General features: G+C 41.2%; 2 protein-coding genes across 4 annotated transcripts in view; both read left to right on the forward strand.

The window, feature by feature from the left end:
• The window catches only part of LOC126281804 (uncharacterized), a 312553-nt gene extending 304865 nt beyond the window's left edge, over positions 1-7688 (forward strand). Inside the window, exon 2 of the mRNA XM_049981021.1 lies at positions 7676-7688. The gene's annotated coding sequence lies outside the window, so the exon portion shown is untranslated. The remainder of the gene's footprint in view (positions 1-7675) is intronic.
• The window catches only part of LOC126281803 (S-phase kinase-associated protein 2-like), a 151578-nt gene that overhangs the window by 122146 nt on the left and 12353 nt on the right, over positions 1-17079 (forward strand). For all 3 annotated transcript variants that reach the window (XM_049981018.1, XM_049981019.1, XM_049981020.1), the window contains exon 11: positions 15642-15869. In XM_049981018.1, coding sequence (XP_049836975.1) covers positions 15642-15869 — 228 coding nt within the window. The remainder of the gene's footprint in view (positions 1-15641; positions 15870-17079) is intronic.

Genomic DNA, 17079 nt, shown 5'->3' on the forward strand with positions numbered 1-17079 from the left:
CCTGTTTACTAAATTGTTGTGCAGATGTATCTCCACTGCCTCTTTGAAGACCGAGTCCCAGAAACCATTGGCGCCCACAGCTTCTTCGTATTTTCGAATTCGAAGGTGTGTCCCTCAATAATGCTATGTTCCGCTACTGCAGACTTGTTTGTCTGTTCTAGTTGTACGTTCCTGATGTGTTCAGTACAGCACTAGGAGATACATCATTGTGTCTGCCCGATGTACTCCATCCCACATTCACACTCAGTACTGTAAGTCGTGGTGTCTTCAACCCCAGTTGGTCTTTGGTTGTTGGCGGTCCAGCAAATGGCAGAAACACCACATGTTTTGCTGTGTCTTCTTCTGGTTTCTCCTCCCACCTCTTGTCTGCACGCAAGGCGTGTCTTATTTGTGTCTCAGTGTATCCATTCTTACTGAAGGTTTCCTGCAGATGTGCTAACTCACGCAGCAAGCTCTTGCTGTCACAGATCGACCTAGCTCTTTGTACTAAGGTGTTCAGTACTGAGTTACATTGTTGTGCTGGATGGTTGCAGCTTCTTCCTGTAGACCAAGTAGTGAACACCTTAGTACAAAAAGCCAGGTCGAGCTGTGACAGTGAGAGTTTGCCGCGTGAGTTAGCACATCTGCGTGAAACCTTCCATAAGAATGGTTACACTGAGACACAAATAAGACACACCTTGCGTGCAGACAAGAGGAGGGAGAAGAAACCAGAAGAAGACAAAGCAAAACATATGGCATTTCTGCCATTTGTTGGACTGCCAATGGCCAAGATCGCAAGAATATTAAAGAAACACGAAGTAACGACCATCTTTTATGCACCGAAAAATGTCAAAGATATACTTGGCTCAACCAAAGACCAACTGGGGTTGCAGGCGCCGGGCATTTACAGTATTGAATGCGAATGTGGATGGAATATATCGGGCAGACACAACGATGTATCTCCCAGCGCTGTACTCAACACATCAGGAATATATGACTAGGACAGACAAACAAGTCCGCGGTAGCGGAACATAGCATTATCAAGGGACACACCTTTGAATTTGAAAAAACGAAGAAGCTGTGCAGCGCCAACGGTTTCTGGGACTTGACCTTCAAAGAGGCGGTGGAGATATGTCTGCACAAAAATTTAGTAAACAGGGATAGTGGTTTTCAGGTCAGTGCTGCGGGGAAGCCCACAATTGACAAAATACGTCGTGAACATTCCGATCTGAAGGCAATGGCGTCCGAAGACAGATTGGATATTCACCTGGTCTTGACGCTGATCTGCACTGCTGTCGTCCCCTTCCCCCAACACTACCGATGCATTACCCCCTTCCGGAGGTACTTCATTGGCCGGCTTACAGTAGCGGATGACAACCAAGCAGCTGTATAGATATGCAGAACACAGCATTCCGACACTTCTGGCGACGCTTCGCTTAATCAGTGGAATATGCGGGGAAAGACTGCAATCACATATATATCACCTCTACAGGGAGGATGTCCAGCACAGCTACAAGATGCTGCAGAATCTATGAATCAAGACAGGAAAGCTGCTCAGCGAACTAGCCTTCTTGCTAAGGTGTCAGGATAAGGAAGTGATGCCGCAGTTTGTGAACTTGCAGCATCCTGTGAACACGGCGAGGATAAAACACGTATTACGATGGGCTGATTCAGCCTTAGTACAGGAACTCATATGTGTTACCAGAGCGGAACTCCCCAAGAACGCCAAGACTTTGCTCACTCACAACTTGTGCCTGGCTTCCACCCTCCCAGCACACACCTAGCAGTGACTGTACGGCAACACATACGCCAGCAGTGATCTCCACAAGAAGTAAGCCACCAACAAACAGTGCCAGAAGTTCCTCAGACTTCCGGGCTGATGTCAACAGGAGGAGAAAGCCATCAATATTAAGACCGTCATCAACATTACAGAGAGAACACTGGATGAGCCAACAATCTCCATGCCTGAACTTTGCTCCGATAAGAATGTTACCAAAATGTGACATCATCAGCGACGTCGAGCAAACCATTTGTGGACTCCCGCTGAGAGCAGCCAAGGAAGTGAGGAGGGAGACCAGCCGGGTACTCGAGAAAGCAAGAATGCCAAAGAACAACATTATGGCAGAAGAGCACAAGGCACTGTTGAACCTCCATGATGACAAGGGTATAGTGGTCTTAGCAGCAGACGAAGGGAATACGACAGTCCTACTGAAGTCAGAAGATTACTGGCAGAAGGTTGATACCTTACTACGAGATCCAGCATACAAATCAGTGGGGAAAGACGCAACTGCTTCTGTTACGCAAAAGACCATCGATCTTCTCAACAGCTCAAGACTTGACAGAAACACCATCAGGAAGCTTTACCCTCAGGCGCGCTGGCTCCACCGTGACCGTGTGGCCTCCCGAACATCCATAAGGAGAGTGTCCCACTACGCCCTACATTGAACACCATAAATTCTCCAACATATGGTGTAGCGAAGCACCTAGCACAACTGTTAAAACCACTCGTGGGTCACTGCCCTCACCATGTCAAAAACGTGACCGAATTTGTTAAGGTACTCAAAGGGTTATACCTGGACGAGAAGGATCTACTAGTCAGCTTTGATGTCACTTTTCTCTTTACCCGGGTGCCACTGGATGATTCCTTAGCTCTGCTTGAAGATCACTTTGTTAAGGACACTTTCAGATTCTTTCATCACGTGTTAACCACAACGTACTTCAAATGTGGTGGGAAATTCTATGAACAAACAGATGGTGTTGCCACGCATTCCCCCCTGGCCCTAGGTATTGCCAACTTGTACATGGAGCGCTTTGAAGATGTGACACTGAACACTGCCCGCCATAAATCAGAGGTGTTCTACATTTACGTAGACGACACTTTTGTAGTGTGGCCCCATGGCAAGGAAACACTACAGGAGTTCCTACGCCATCTCAGTGGCATACATGACAACGTCAAATTCACCATGGAGGTAGAAGAGAATGGCTGCCTCTCCTTCTTGGGTATTGTGATCAAGAAAAATCAGGACGGTATGTTGAAACACTTGGTCTACATGAAGAAGACACACACGGACTTATATCTCAATGCCCGGAGCTGCCACCATCCAGCACAACATAACTCAGTTCTGAACACCTTAGTACAAAGAGCCAGGTTATGACAGTGAGAATTTGCTGCGTGAGTTAGCACATCTGCGGGAAACCTTCTGTAAGAATGATTACACCGAGACACAAATAAGACACACCCTGCGTGCAGACAAAAGGCAGGAGGAGAAACCAGAAGAAGACGAAGCAAAATGTGTGGCGTTTCTGCCGTTTGCTGGACTGCCAACAACCAAGATCGCAAGAATATTAAAGAAGCATGAAATAACGACCATCTTTCGCACACCAAAGAAAGTGGAAGATATACTTGGCTTAAACAAAAACCAACTGAGGTTGCAGACGCCTGGCATTTACAGTATTGAGTGTGAATGTGGGATGGAATATATCAGGCAGACACAACGATGTATCTCCCATCACTGTACTGAACACATCAGGAACATACGACTAGGACATACAAACAAGTCCACGGTAGCAGAACATAGCATTATTGAGGGACACACCTTCAAATTCGAAAAAACGAAGAATCTGTTCAGTGCCAACTGTTTCTAGGATCTGATCTTCAAAGAGGCAGCGGAGACACGTCTGCACAACAATTTAGTAAACATGGCTTGTGGTTTTCAGCTCAGTGCAGCTTGGAATCCCACAATTGACAAAATACATCAGGAATGCTTCGTACTGAAGGCAGCAGCATCCGCAGACAGATTGGATAGCCACTGGATCTCTACGCCGGTCCGTGCTGCCCTCCCCCTCACTGCCGACGTGGTACCCCCTTCGGAGGAACATGATTGGCCGGCCCACAGTAGTGGACAATGGCCATGCAGCTATATAGATATGCAAAACACAGCATCCTGACACTTCGCCATAAGATGATGGGTACGAAACTTACTGAAATGTTGCAACAAGTTGATGACACCACTCGGCTGATAACCTGAGCAGAATTCACCATGCAAATTATGCTAATGTACGTTAATAGTAATTAGTCAGAAATGAAAAAAACAAATTTAAGGAGGCAGATGGAAAAACAAGAGGGGAAGTAAAAATATCCCATTCTCTTTGAGGTAATTCGTAATGTTCAAAAACATTATGTGTTTCAAAATCCTGTTGCATATCAATGTCAGTAATATGGGCCTGTAATTTTGTGGATTACTCCTACTACCTTTCTTGAATTTTGGTGTGACCTGGGAAATTTTCCAGTAGTTGGGTACAGATCTTTCGTCGAGCAAGAGGTTGTATATGACTGTTAAGTATGGAGCTATTGCATCAGCATACTCTGAAAGGAACCTAACTGGGTTGTGGTTTGGACCAGAAGACTTACTTTTATTAAGTGATTTGAGTTGTTCACTCCGTGGATATCTACTTCAAAGTTACTCATGTTGGCAGCTGTTTCTGATTCAAATTCCGAAATATATAATTTGTCTTCTTCAGTGAAGGAATTTCAGTAGGTTGTTTTAGTAACTCTGTTTTTGCAGAAATGTCATTGTAGAGATGGAATTGACTGCGTCTTGCAGCTGGCATACTTTACATATCACTAGAGCGTCTTTGGATTTTCGAAATAAAGTTTCGTTGTGGAAACTATTATAAGCACCTCATGTTGATGTCTGTGCTAAATTGTGACCTTCTGTAAAAGATCACCAATATTGGAGATTTTGCATTCTTTTAAATTTTCCATGTTTTTTCCATTGTGTCTGCAACAGTGTTCTGACCCGTTTTGTGTACCATGGGGGATCAGCTCCATCGTTTGTTAATTTATTTGGTATAAATCTCTCAATTGCTGTCAGTACTATTTCTTTGAATTCAAGTCACATGTCGTCTACATTTACATTGTTAATTTGGATGGATTGGAGATTGTCTCTCAGGAAAGCATCAAGTGAATTTTTATCTGATTTTTTTGAATAGGTATATTTTTCATTTATATTTTGAGGATTTGGGGGCTAAAATATTCAATCTTGCTCTGTGTTAACTATCTGTTTTGATGTTCATTATTAGCTCTTGATTGTTTATTGCTAAGGGGTCAAGTGCGTTTTCACAACTGTTTATTATTAATGTGGGCTCATGAACTAAATGCTCGAAATAATATTGAGAGAATGTATTCAGCACAATTTTGGATGATGTTTTATGTTTACTCGTGGATTTAAACATGTATTTTCGTCAACAAATCAAGGGTAAATTAAAGTCACCACCAACTATAATTTTATGAGTCGGGTACATGTTTGAAATTAAACTCAAGTTTTCTTTGAACCTTTCAGGAATTGTATCATTTGAGTTGGAAGGTCAGTAAAAGGATCCAATTATTATTGTATTCTGGTTGTAAAGAATGACCTCTGCTCATACCAACTCACAGGAACTATCTGCTTCAAACTTCGCTACAAGATAATCTACTTCTAACAACAACAATCAATGATACAGATAGCCGTACCGTAGGTGCAACCACAACGGACAGGTATCTGTTGAGAGGCCAGACAAACGTGTGGTTCCTGAAGAGGGGCACCAGCCTTTTCAGTAGTTGCAGGGACAACAGTCTGGATGATTGACTGATCTGGCCTTGTAACATTAACCAAAACGGCCTTGCTGTTGTGGTACTGCGAATGGCTGAAAGCAAGGGGAAACTACAGCCGTACCGAGGGCATGCTGCTTTACTGTATGGTTAAATGATGATGACGTCCTCTTGGGTAAAATATTCCGGAGGTAAAATAGTCCCCCATTCAGATCCCCGGGCGGGGACTACTCAAGAGGACGTCGTTATCAGGAGAAAGAAAACTGGCATTCTAAGGAACGGAGTGTGGAATGTCAGATCCCTCAACCGGGCAGGTAGGTTAGAAAATTTAAAAAGGGAAATGGATAGGTTAAAGTTAGATATAGTGGGAATTAGTGAAGTTTGGTGGTAGGAGGAACAAGACTTCTGGTTGGGTGAATACAGGATTATAAGTATAAAATCAAATAGGGGTAATGCAGGAGTAGGTTTAATAATGGATAAAAAAAATAGGAGTGCGGGTAAGCTACTACAAACAGCATAGTGAATGTATTATAGTGGCCAAGATAGACATGAAGCCCATGCCTACTACAGTAGTACAAGTTTATATGCCAACTAGCTCTGCAGATAATGAAGAAATTGAAGAAATGTATGATGAGATAAAAGAAATTATTCAGGTAGTGAAGGGAGACGAAAATTTAATAGTCATGGGTGACTGGAATTCGAGTGTAGGGAAAGGGAGAGAAGGAAATGTAGTAGGTGGATATGTATTGGGGCTAAGAAATGAAAGAGCCAGCTGCTTGGTAGAATTTTGCACAGAGCACAACGTAATCATAGCTAACACTTGGTTTAAGAATCATGAAAGAAGGTTGTATACATGGAAGAACCCTGGAGATACTAAAAGGTATCAGATAGATTACATAATGGTAAGACAGAGGTTTAGGAAACAGGTTTTAAATTGTAGGGCATTTCCAGGGGCAGATGTGGACTCTGACCAAAATCTATTGGTTATGAACTGTAGATTAAAACTGAAGAAATTGCAAATATGTGGGAATTTAAGGACTGACTAAAACAGAGGTTGTATAGAGTTTCAGGGACAGCATAAGGGAACCATTGACAGGAATGGGGGAAGAAATACAGTAGAAGACGAATGGGTAGCTCTGAGGGATGAAGTAGTGAAGGCAGCAGAGGATCAAGTAGGTAAAAAGATGAGGGCTAGTAGAAATCCTTGGGGAACACAAGAAATATTGAATTTAATTGATGAAAGGAGAAAATATATAAATGCAGTAAATGAAGCAGGCAAAGAGGAATACACACGACTCAAAAATGAGATCGACAGGAAGTGCAAAATGGCTAAGCAGGGATGGCTAGAGGTCAAATGTAAGGATGTAGAGGCTTATCTCACTAGGGGTAAGATAGATACAGCCTACAGGAAAATTAAAGAGACCTTTGGAGAAAAGAGAGCCACTTGTATGAATATCAAGAGCTCAGATGGAAACCCAGTTCTAAGCAAAGAGGGGAAAGCAGAAAGATGAAAGGAGTATATAGAGGGTCTATACATGGGTGATGTACCTGAGGACAATATTATGGAAATGGAAGAGGATGTAGATGTAGATGAAATGGGAGATACGATACTGCGTGAAGAGTTTGACAGAGCACTGAAAGACCTGAGTCGAAACAAGGCCCCGCGAGTAGACAACATTCCATTAGAACTATTGATGGCCTTGGCAGAGCCAGTCCTGACAAAACTCTACCATCTGGTGAGCAAGATGTACGAGACAGGCGAAATACCCTCAGACTTCAAGAAGAATATAATAATTCCAATCCCAAAGAAAGCAGGTGTTGACAGATGTGAAAATTACCAAACTATCAGTTTAATAAGCCACAGCTGCAAAATACTAACGCGAATTCTTTCTAGACGAATGGAAAAACTGGTAGAAGCTGACCCCGGGGAAGATCAGTTTGGATTCCGTAGAAATGTTGGAACATTTTAGGCAATACTGACCTTACGACTTATCTTAGAAGAAAGATTAAGGAAAGGCAAACCTACATTTCTAGCATTTGTAGATTTAGAGAAAGCTTTTGACAATGTTGACTGGAATACTCTCTTTCAAATTCTAAAAGTGGCAGGGGTAAAATACAGGGAGCGAAAGGCTATTTACAATTTGTACAGAAACCAGATGGCAGTTATAAGAGTTGAGGGGTATGAAAGCGTAGCAGTGGTTGGGAAGTGAGTGGGACTGGATTGTAGCCTCTCCCCAATGTTATTCAATCTGTATATTGAGCAAGCAGTAAAGGAAACAAAAGAAAAATTCAGAATAGGTATTAAAATTCATGGAGAAGAAATAAAAACTTTGAGGTATCCCTATGACATTGTAATTCTGTCAGAGACAGCAAGGACTTGTAAGAGCAGTTGAACGGAATGGACAGTGTCTTGAAAGGAGGATATAAGATGAACACCAACAAAAGCAAAACAAGGATAATGGAATGTAGTCGAATTAAGTCTGGTGATGCTGAGGGAATTAGATTAGGAAATGAGACACTTAAAGTAGTAAAGTAGTTTTGCTATTTGGGGAGCCAAATAACTGATAATGGTCAAAGTAGAGAGGATATAAAATGTAGACTGGCAATGGCAAGGAAAGCGTTTCTGAAGAAGAGAAATTTGTTAACATCGAGTATAGATCTAAGTGTCAGGAAGTCATTTCTGAAAGTATTTGTATGGAGTGTAGCCATGTATGGAAGTGAAACATGGACAGTAAATAGTTTGGACAAGACGAGAATAGAAGCTTTCAAAATGTGGTGCTACAGAAGAATGTTGAAGATTAGGTGGGTAGATCACATAACTAATGAGGAGGTATTGAATAGGATTGGAGAGAAGAGAAGTTTGTGGCACAACTTGACTAGAAGAAGGGATCGGTTGGTAGGACATGTCCTGCGACATCACGGGATCACAAATTTAACATTGGAGGGCAGCATGGAGGGTAAAAATCGTAGAGGGAGACCAAGAGATGAATACACTAAGCAGATTCAAAAGGATGTAGGTTGCAGTAGGTACTGGGAGATGAAGGAGCTTGCACAGGATAGATTACCATGCAGAGCTGTATCAAACCAGTCTCAGGATTGAAGACCACAACAACAACAACAACAACAACAACAACAACTACAAATACATCTCCACCAATTGTCTTTAGCCTATGCTTTCGGAACACTGGTAGGTTCTTCACAAAAACTTTGGCTAAACTAATCTCCGGCTTTAGCCAGCTTTCAGTGCCTATAACGATTTGAGCATCAGTGCTTTTTATTACCACTTAGAGTTGTGGTACCTTCCCACCACAGCTACAACAGTTTTACCAAATTCTGCTTTCCCCTCTTTGCTTAGAACTGGGTTTCCATCTGAGCTCTTGATATTCATACAAGTGGTTCTCTTATCTCCAAAGGTCTCTTTAATTTTCCTGTAGGCAGTATCTGTCTTACCCCTAGTGAGATAAGCCTCTACATCCTTACATTTGTCCTCTAGCCATCCCTGCTTAGCCATTTTGCACTTCCTGTCGATCTCATTTTTGAGACGTTTGTATTCCTTTTTGCCTGCTTCATTTACTGCATTTTTATATTTTCTCCTTTCATCAATTAAATTCAATATTTCTTCTGTTACCCAAGGATTTCTACTAGCCCTCGTCTTTTTACCTACTTGATCCTCTGCTGCCTTCACTACTTCATCCCTCAGAGCTACCCATACGTCTTCTACTGTATTTCTTTCCCCCATTCGTCTTCTGCTGTATTTCTTTCCCCCTGTATCTACGTTCTTCCTATGTTTGACCTGCACCCTTTGAGACTGAAACCATTTTTGTATTTCCCCAGGTCCCTCTAACCTAGAAAACCGCCCAGTCCACACCACACAGACCCTGATACCCATGTAGCCATCTCCAGTGAGTAGTGCATGCCTGACCTATTCAGCAGAACCCAAAACCCATTCGCCCTGTGGCACAAGTTGAGGAATCTGCAGCATACACAGTCACAGAACCTTCTGAGCCTCTGATATAGACCCTACACTTGGCTTTGTGCCAAAGATGCCTGCACTGAGATTGACCCCTCACCCACGGTTGAGTGGGAGATCATTACTAAGCCTGGCAGGCAGTGAAAAGCATTCTGAGGGCTGATCATAGGGCCTCCCCGGTTTATTTGACGAACAGGTTTCAGGCGTTATCTGTGGCTGACGATGTCTCTAAGCCGGATGCAGTTGTCCACCTTGTACCAGAGGAAGCATCTCGGCACACAAGGTCTGGGCGTTCACAGAGGGTGGGTTTGCTGGTAGTTGGGAGTTCCAACGTTAGGCGCATAATGGGCCCCTTAGGAACATGATTGCCAAGGAAGGGAAGGAAGCTAGTGTGCACTCCGTGTCCCTACTGGGGGAGGATGCTCCTGGATGCCATGAAGAGTTCAGGGTGCAGCCAACTGCAGGTGGTGGCTCATGTCAGTACCAATGACATGTGTCACTTTTGATCGTTGGAGATTTTCTCTGGTTTTGGGCGGCTAGCGGAAATGGTAAAGACTGCCAGTCTTGCTTCTGAGATTAAGACAGAGCTCACCATCTGCAACATTGTTGATAGAACCGACTGTTCCTTTGGTGCAGAGCCGAGTGGAGGGTCTGAATCAGAGGCTCAGGCAGTTCTGTGACCGTGTAGGCTGCAGATTCCTTGATTTGCACCATTGGGTGGTGGGTTTTCGGGTTACGCTTAATTGGTCAGGAGTCCGCTACACACAGGAAGCGGCTACATGGGTAGCAGGTGCTGTGTGGAAGGGACTGGGTGGTTTTTTTAGGTTAGAGAGCCTCAGGGAACCACAGATAGGGCATCTGTCTGAAAGGGGGCAGGTAAAACACAGTAAGTTAGTTGTAGAAACAATCAGTATTGTGGTTGTAAATTGTTGTAGCTGTGTTGGAAAGGAACCAAAGCTCCATCCCTAATGGAAGGCACTGAAGCTCAAATAGTTATAGGTACAGAAACCTGCCTAAAGCCGGAAATAAGCTCAGCAGAATTTTTTTCTAATTATTTAACAGTGTTCTGAAAGGATAGATGAAATTCAGTTGGTGGTGGAGTATTTATTGCTGTCAGAAGTAGTTTGCCTTGTACTGAAATTGAAGTAGATAGCGAAATAGTGTGGGTAGCAGTTATACTTGACAATCGGACTAAACTATTAATTGGATCATTTACTGACCCCCAACTCAGAAGATATAGTTGCTGAACAGTTCAAAGAAAACTTGAGTCTCATTTCAAATAGGTACCCCACTCATACAATTATAGTTGGTGGTGACTTTAATCTACCCTCAATATGCTGAAAAAACTACACATTTAAAGCTGGCGGCAGGCATAAAACATTGGCTGAAATTATACTGAATGCTTTCTCAGAAACTTATTTTGAACAGTTGGTTCATGGGCCCTCTCGAAGAGTAAATGGTTGCCAAAGCAAATTTGACCTCTCAGCAACAAATAATCCTGGACAAATAGTGAATATCATGACGAATACAGGGATTAGCGACCACAAGGCAGTAGCTGATAGGCTGAATACCACAACTCCTACAACCATCAGAAAGAAACGAAAAGTATATCTGTTTAAAAAAAAAGGTGATAAAAATGCTCTTAATGCCTTTTTTAAGAGACAGTCAGCACTCCTTCCGATCTGATCATTTAAATGTCGAAAAGTTTTGGAATGCTTTCAGAGACATAGTATTGGCAGCAATTGAGGGATGTATACCACATAACTTAATAATTGATGGTAATGATCCTTCATGGTACCAAAACGGGTCACATTGCTGTTGCAGAAGCAGCAAAAAAAGCATGCCAAATCTAAAATAAAGCAAAATCTGCAAGATTGGCAAAGTTTTGCAGAAGTTCGAAATATAGTACTTACTTCGATGTGAGATGCTTACAATAATTTCCATAATGAAACTCTGTCTCGAAATCTGGCAGAAAACCCAGGGAGATTCCGGTCATACATAAAGCACACCAGTGGTGAAACGCAATCAATGCCTTCACTGTGCGATGATAATGGTGAAGTCACTGATGACAGTCCCACTGAAGCAGAGTTATTAAACAAGATTTTTCTGAAACTCCTTCACAAAAGAAGACAAAGTAAATATTCCTGAATTCCAATCACAGCTGCCAAGATGAGAAACATGGAAATAGATATCCTCGGTGTCGCAAAGCAGCTTAAATCACTTAATAAAAGCAAGGCTTCCGATCCAGATTGTATACCAGTCAGGTTCCTCACAGTGTATGCTGATACAATTGCTCCATATTTCGCAATTATATACAACTGCTCGCTCACAGAAAGATCCACGCCTAAAGACTGGAAAATTGCTCAAGTGACACCAATACTCAGAAAAGGGTAGGAGTAATCCGTTGAATTACAGGCCTATATCACTAACGTTGATTTGCAGTAGGGTTTTGGAACGTATACTGTATTCGAATATTATCAAGTACCTCAAAGAAAATGATTTATTGACATGTAGTCAGCACAGATTCAGGAAAATATAGTTCTTGCGAAACACAACTAGCTCTTTATACTCATGAAGTAATGAGTGCTATCGACAGGGAGTGTCAAATTGGTTCCATATTTTTAGATTTCCAAAAGGCTTTTGACACCGTTCCTCACAAGTGTCTTATAACCAAACTGCGTGCCTTTGGAATATTGCCTCAGTTGTGTGACTGGATTCGTGATTTCCTGTCAGAAAGGTCACAGTTTGTAGTAATAGACAGAAAGTCATCGAGTAAAACACAAATGATATCTGGCATTCCCCAAGGAAGTATTTTAGGCCCTCTATTGTTCCTGATCTGTTCTCAGTAGACGTCTTAGATTGTTTGCAGATGATGTTATCATTTAACTTGTAAAGTCATCAGATGACCAAAACCAATTTGCAAAGTGATTTAGATAAGATATCTGTATGGTGCAAAAAGTGGCAATTGACCCTGAATGAAGAAAAGTGTGAAGTTATTCATATGAGTACTGAAAGAAATCTGCTATATTTTAATTACACTATAAGTCACACAAATCTGAGGGCTGTAAATTCAACTAAATACTTAGGGATTACACTTACAAATATCCTAAATTGGAATGATCACATAGATAATGTTGTGGGTAGAGCCAACCAAAGACTGCAATTCATTGGCAGAACACTTAGAAGGTGCAACAGGTCTACTAGAGAGATTGATTACACCACACTTGTCCCCCTATTCTGGAGTATTGGTGCGTGGTGTGGGATCCATATCAGATGGGACTGACGGATTACATCGAAAAAGTACAAGGAAGGGCAGCTTGTTTTGTATTATTGTGATGTAGGGGAGATAGTGCTACACACATGGTATGTGAATTGGAGTGGCAATTATTAAAACAAAGGTGTTTTTTGTTGTGGCGGGATCTTCTTATGAAATTTCAATCATCAGTTTTCTCCTCCAATTGCAAAAACATTCTGTTGGCACTCACTTACATAGGGAGAAATGATCATCCTGATAAAATAAGAGAAATCAGGGCTTGCGCAGAAAAAAAAAAATTAAGTGCTCATTTTTCCCACGCGCCATTCAAGAGTGGAACAGTAGAGAGACAGTTTGAAGGTGGTTCATTGAACCCTCTGCCGGGCACTTTATTGTGAGTAGCAGAATAATCACATAGATGTAGATATAGAAGATCCACAGTTAGTCCTGTCTAGTGTTGAAATCAGCTTTCATCTCGCAAGCAAGACTGGCAGCCTTTACCAGTTCTGTTAGCCACTCGAAACCAGAGAGACTCTCTTCTGATCCAAAGTGACACTTGTCATTGGTACTGACTTGAGCCACTCCAGCAGGTGGCTGCATCCAGTGCTCTTCATGGCATCTGGAAGGACCCTTTCCACATCTGGAATGACTCCATCCAGTATGCCCAGGGAATGCACATTGGTTTTCTTTCCCCTCCCTGGTAGCCATGTCCCTGTACTGTGCCTAACATTGGAAGTCCCAACTACAATTGCTCGGATCTCGTAGGCAGAGAAGTTCGCTCTGAAACAGGGCAAGTGACTGCATCTGGCTGAGGGATAGTGTCAGCCACAGATAACATCTGGAACCTGTTTATCAGACTAACTGGGGAGGCCTTACATGTGGCCTCTGGGAAGTCTTTTGCCACCTGCCATGGCCCTAGGTGACCTTTCACTCGACCACGGGTGAGTGTTCAACCTCAGTGCAAGTAGTAACTGGGCTAGTCACCAATGCGGGCTGTTCAGCAGACTCAGATGTGCTGGACGTCCATTTGATCTGTACAGTTGGCCCACAAGAGTGATCTCATCCACTGCAGCTTCCAGCTATGTAACTGAAGCCATCACAACCTGGAGCTGAGAGCGAAGTGTCACCAACTCGGCTTCCATTTGCACACAACAGCCACAGTCCCTATCCATACCAAAGACCATGGAATATATCCCCTCACAGACGAACAAGGACAATTCACACACACTGTGGATCTCTACTGTGGGCGAGGAGGAAAACACAAGAACAGTGTACATTAAATTAGATTGACATGCAGAAATTCAAAAACTGAACTCCCAAAGTACACACATGAGATTAAATAATTTGCTTATGATTTGGAAATGATAATATGTCACAAAATCGGTTTACTTTCCTACAAAAATGAACACATGAGAAATGTTAAAGATTAAATCATCACTCATGAAATTAAACTACCAAAACACACAGATGAAACTATACAATTTGCTCTTGGTTAGGAACTCATAAAGTGGCACAAAATCGGTTACTTCCCTCTGGTTGCTTGTGTCTTGGCCCGCTCTGCTGCTGCTTCAAGTGGAAACCATGAATGTAGTAGTAGTAGTAGTAGTAGTAGTTTTATTCATCCGTAGATCTCTTTTTACAAGGATATAGGACATGTCAAAGTATTTACAAGCTTAGATCAATTTACAATAAGCTAATTCGTATACACATATATTTACAGACTTCTAGTTAGAGACAATCATTAGATTTTACTCCTGGTATACAATAATTTATTTACAAATAACTCATTAAATAATGTAATGCCACACTATTCACTCATATTTCCCTATCAGTCACTGCACACACTATACACACATTGTTTCATAACACTTCACTCACTACACACACACACACACACACACACACACACACACACACAGAGGTGATCCTTGGGCCATTTTCTGTACTGCAAGTTCCCATTTGCTATCCTGAAAAACTGAGTCAGCATCCCTTCATAATGAGTGAGATGTTGAGCTCAGAAAGAGGAAGAGGTGTTAGTATTGTGCTATGCATAGCTTGAGGGGAGAGTGTCTCTAGAAAGGAAAAAAGAAGAAAAATAATAAAGTGAAGGTGTTATGTGGAATATTGGATGTTTTATAATCATCATTATTATTATTATTTGTTTGTATAACATTTTTTTATCAAACCCCTACTCTGCTTTATCTAAGTAATCCTTCAATGTATAAAATGTATTGCATAACAGGTACTTTTTAGCTGCCTTCTTAAATAAGTGTATTTTTGAAATTTCTTTAATCTCTTTTGGTAATTTATTGTACAGTTTTATTCCTTGGTAGAAAATGCAACAAATGCAACAAATGTAACTTTATTATCAGTACTGCAAAGAGCAAAGGGACTTAGAGTCAAATACAGTTCCAGATTTTTGTCTTAATCCTACTGTAATTCCCCAAGAATAAATTTCAGCCAACAATTTTTTGACGCTTTAGGTAAATAACTGTTTACTCATGATTACAACATACGTGAGTATATACAGCAGAATTTCAAGCATCTGAAGTACATGAGTGAGCAAATGGAAATAGCACAACCAGAATGAAAGAAGAAGGAAGTAATGAGCATCCTCCAGATAAACCTCTAGTCCATCTGGTTTGTAGAGTAAGAATTTGCTAATAATACAGAGCAAACAGGCAATTATGAGCAGTTGCTCCACCTTCAAATTACATCAACTGAAGTTTTCTGTTAAGTATATGCATTTTCAACCATAGGTATTGTATAGTTACTAATGATAGTGTTTGAACAGTCTGTCTTTCTGTGTCACTCAACTTCTTTATCAGAAAATTGTCTTTATGTTACAGGTTGAATATCTCTCGATGTGTGGGATTAGGCTCAGCAGCCATGTTTTTCATTGCTCGTCTTCCAAAGCTGCGTACACTCTGGGTTGAGTACACAGACTTCAGGCGTTTACGTCCAGGAATAAAATGCATAATTGACCTACCAGAGTTGCGGCACCTCCACATGGGAATGACCACAAATCTACAATATGTACCATTTGATTCCTTCCCAGAGAATCTTCCAAATCTCAAGTAAGTTAAAAAAGAGCATCAAAGAGTCTGAGAATTCTCTCAGTCATTTGAAAAAGTGTATATATGTAATATTTTGTCACAATCTTTGTTGTTTGTTTATTAATATTTCAATTGTGTTTTTGTAATGAATTAGGTATCAAATATGAGTATGGAGCTGAGCTTAACTTTCGTATATTCACACACCTGCTGGTACACAAATTTGGCGTATGCCCAAGTGGAGCTCAGAGCATACACATGACTTGCTTTCAGTAGACCAATGTTGTAGGCCTATAGTACATGGAAAATTACCAATGATTCTTTAGAGATTGATGTATTGTGAAACTCATCTTGAAAGAAGAAGTGACATAGTCACCATTCTTTCACAGCCTCAGTTGTGGAAGCCAGCTCTCATTCTCATACATGGTACATTTCTTAAGCAGCGCAACGTTTACATTGTATCAGCTAGAATGTGTTTAGGGACATATCACAGACTATGGAAGAATACATATTTATATTCTAAACAAATCGGTAGATGATATCAATGTATTATACAATCTCATCTGACTAAATTTCTTATATACTCTCACTTTGTTGCATAATTGGCTGATGGCTCTCCTGCCAAATGTTCTGTGTGTCTTGGGGATGGAAGGATCCTCTAGATTTCATTACAAGTTATGGAGCAGCGACTTGATAGTTCTCTAGATTCAGAGATTCAGGATTATTAAATGATGTACCTTTGTTTATTAACATAACTTTTGTAGTTTACATTACATTAATATTTGTTCGATAGATCATGAATATGACATATTGTAATGATGTGGCATGTACTAGTTTAACATGTTTTTTTTACACAACATAATTTTTTTGCTGTTACTACTTCATATTATCTGTTGAGTAGAAGGAGGAGTCATTCAGAGATTCTTTTAATTTATTTGTAAATACTGGTTGGCTACCTGTTAGACTTCTAATCCTGTTTGTCAGATGACCAAAGATTTTTGTGGCAGCTTAATTTACCCCTTTCTGTCCCAAAGTCAGTTTTAAACTGGAATAGTGAAGGTCATCCTTTCTTCTAGTGTTGTAGCTGTGTACATTGGTGTTATTTTTGAATTGGGATGGGTAATTAATAACAAACTTCACAAGTGAATATATGTATCGCAAAGGTACTATGAATATCCAAAGTTCCTTAAGTAAACGTCTGCTAGATAATCTTGGGTGGGCTCCAGCTATTATT

Source organism: Schistocerca gregaria, chromosome 7 (genome assembly GCF_023897955.1).
Source record: "Schistocerca gregaria isolate iqSchGreg1 chromosome 7, iqSchGreg1.2, whole genome shotgun sequence".
NCBI lineage: Eukaryota > Metazoa > Arthropoda > Insecta > Orthoptera > Acrididae > Schistocerca > Schistocerca gregaria.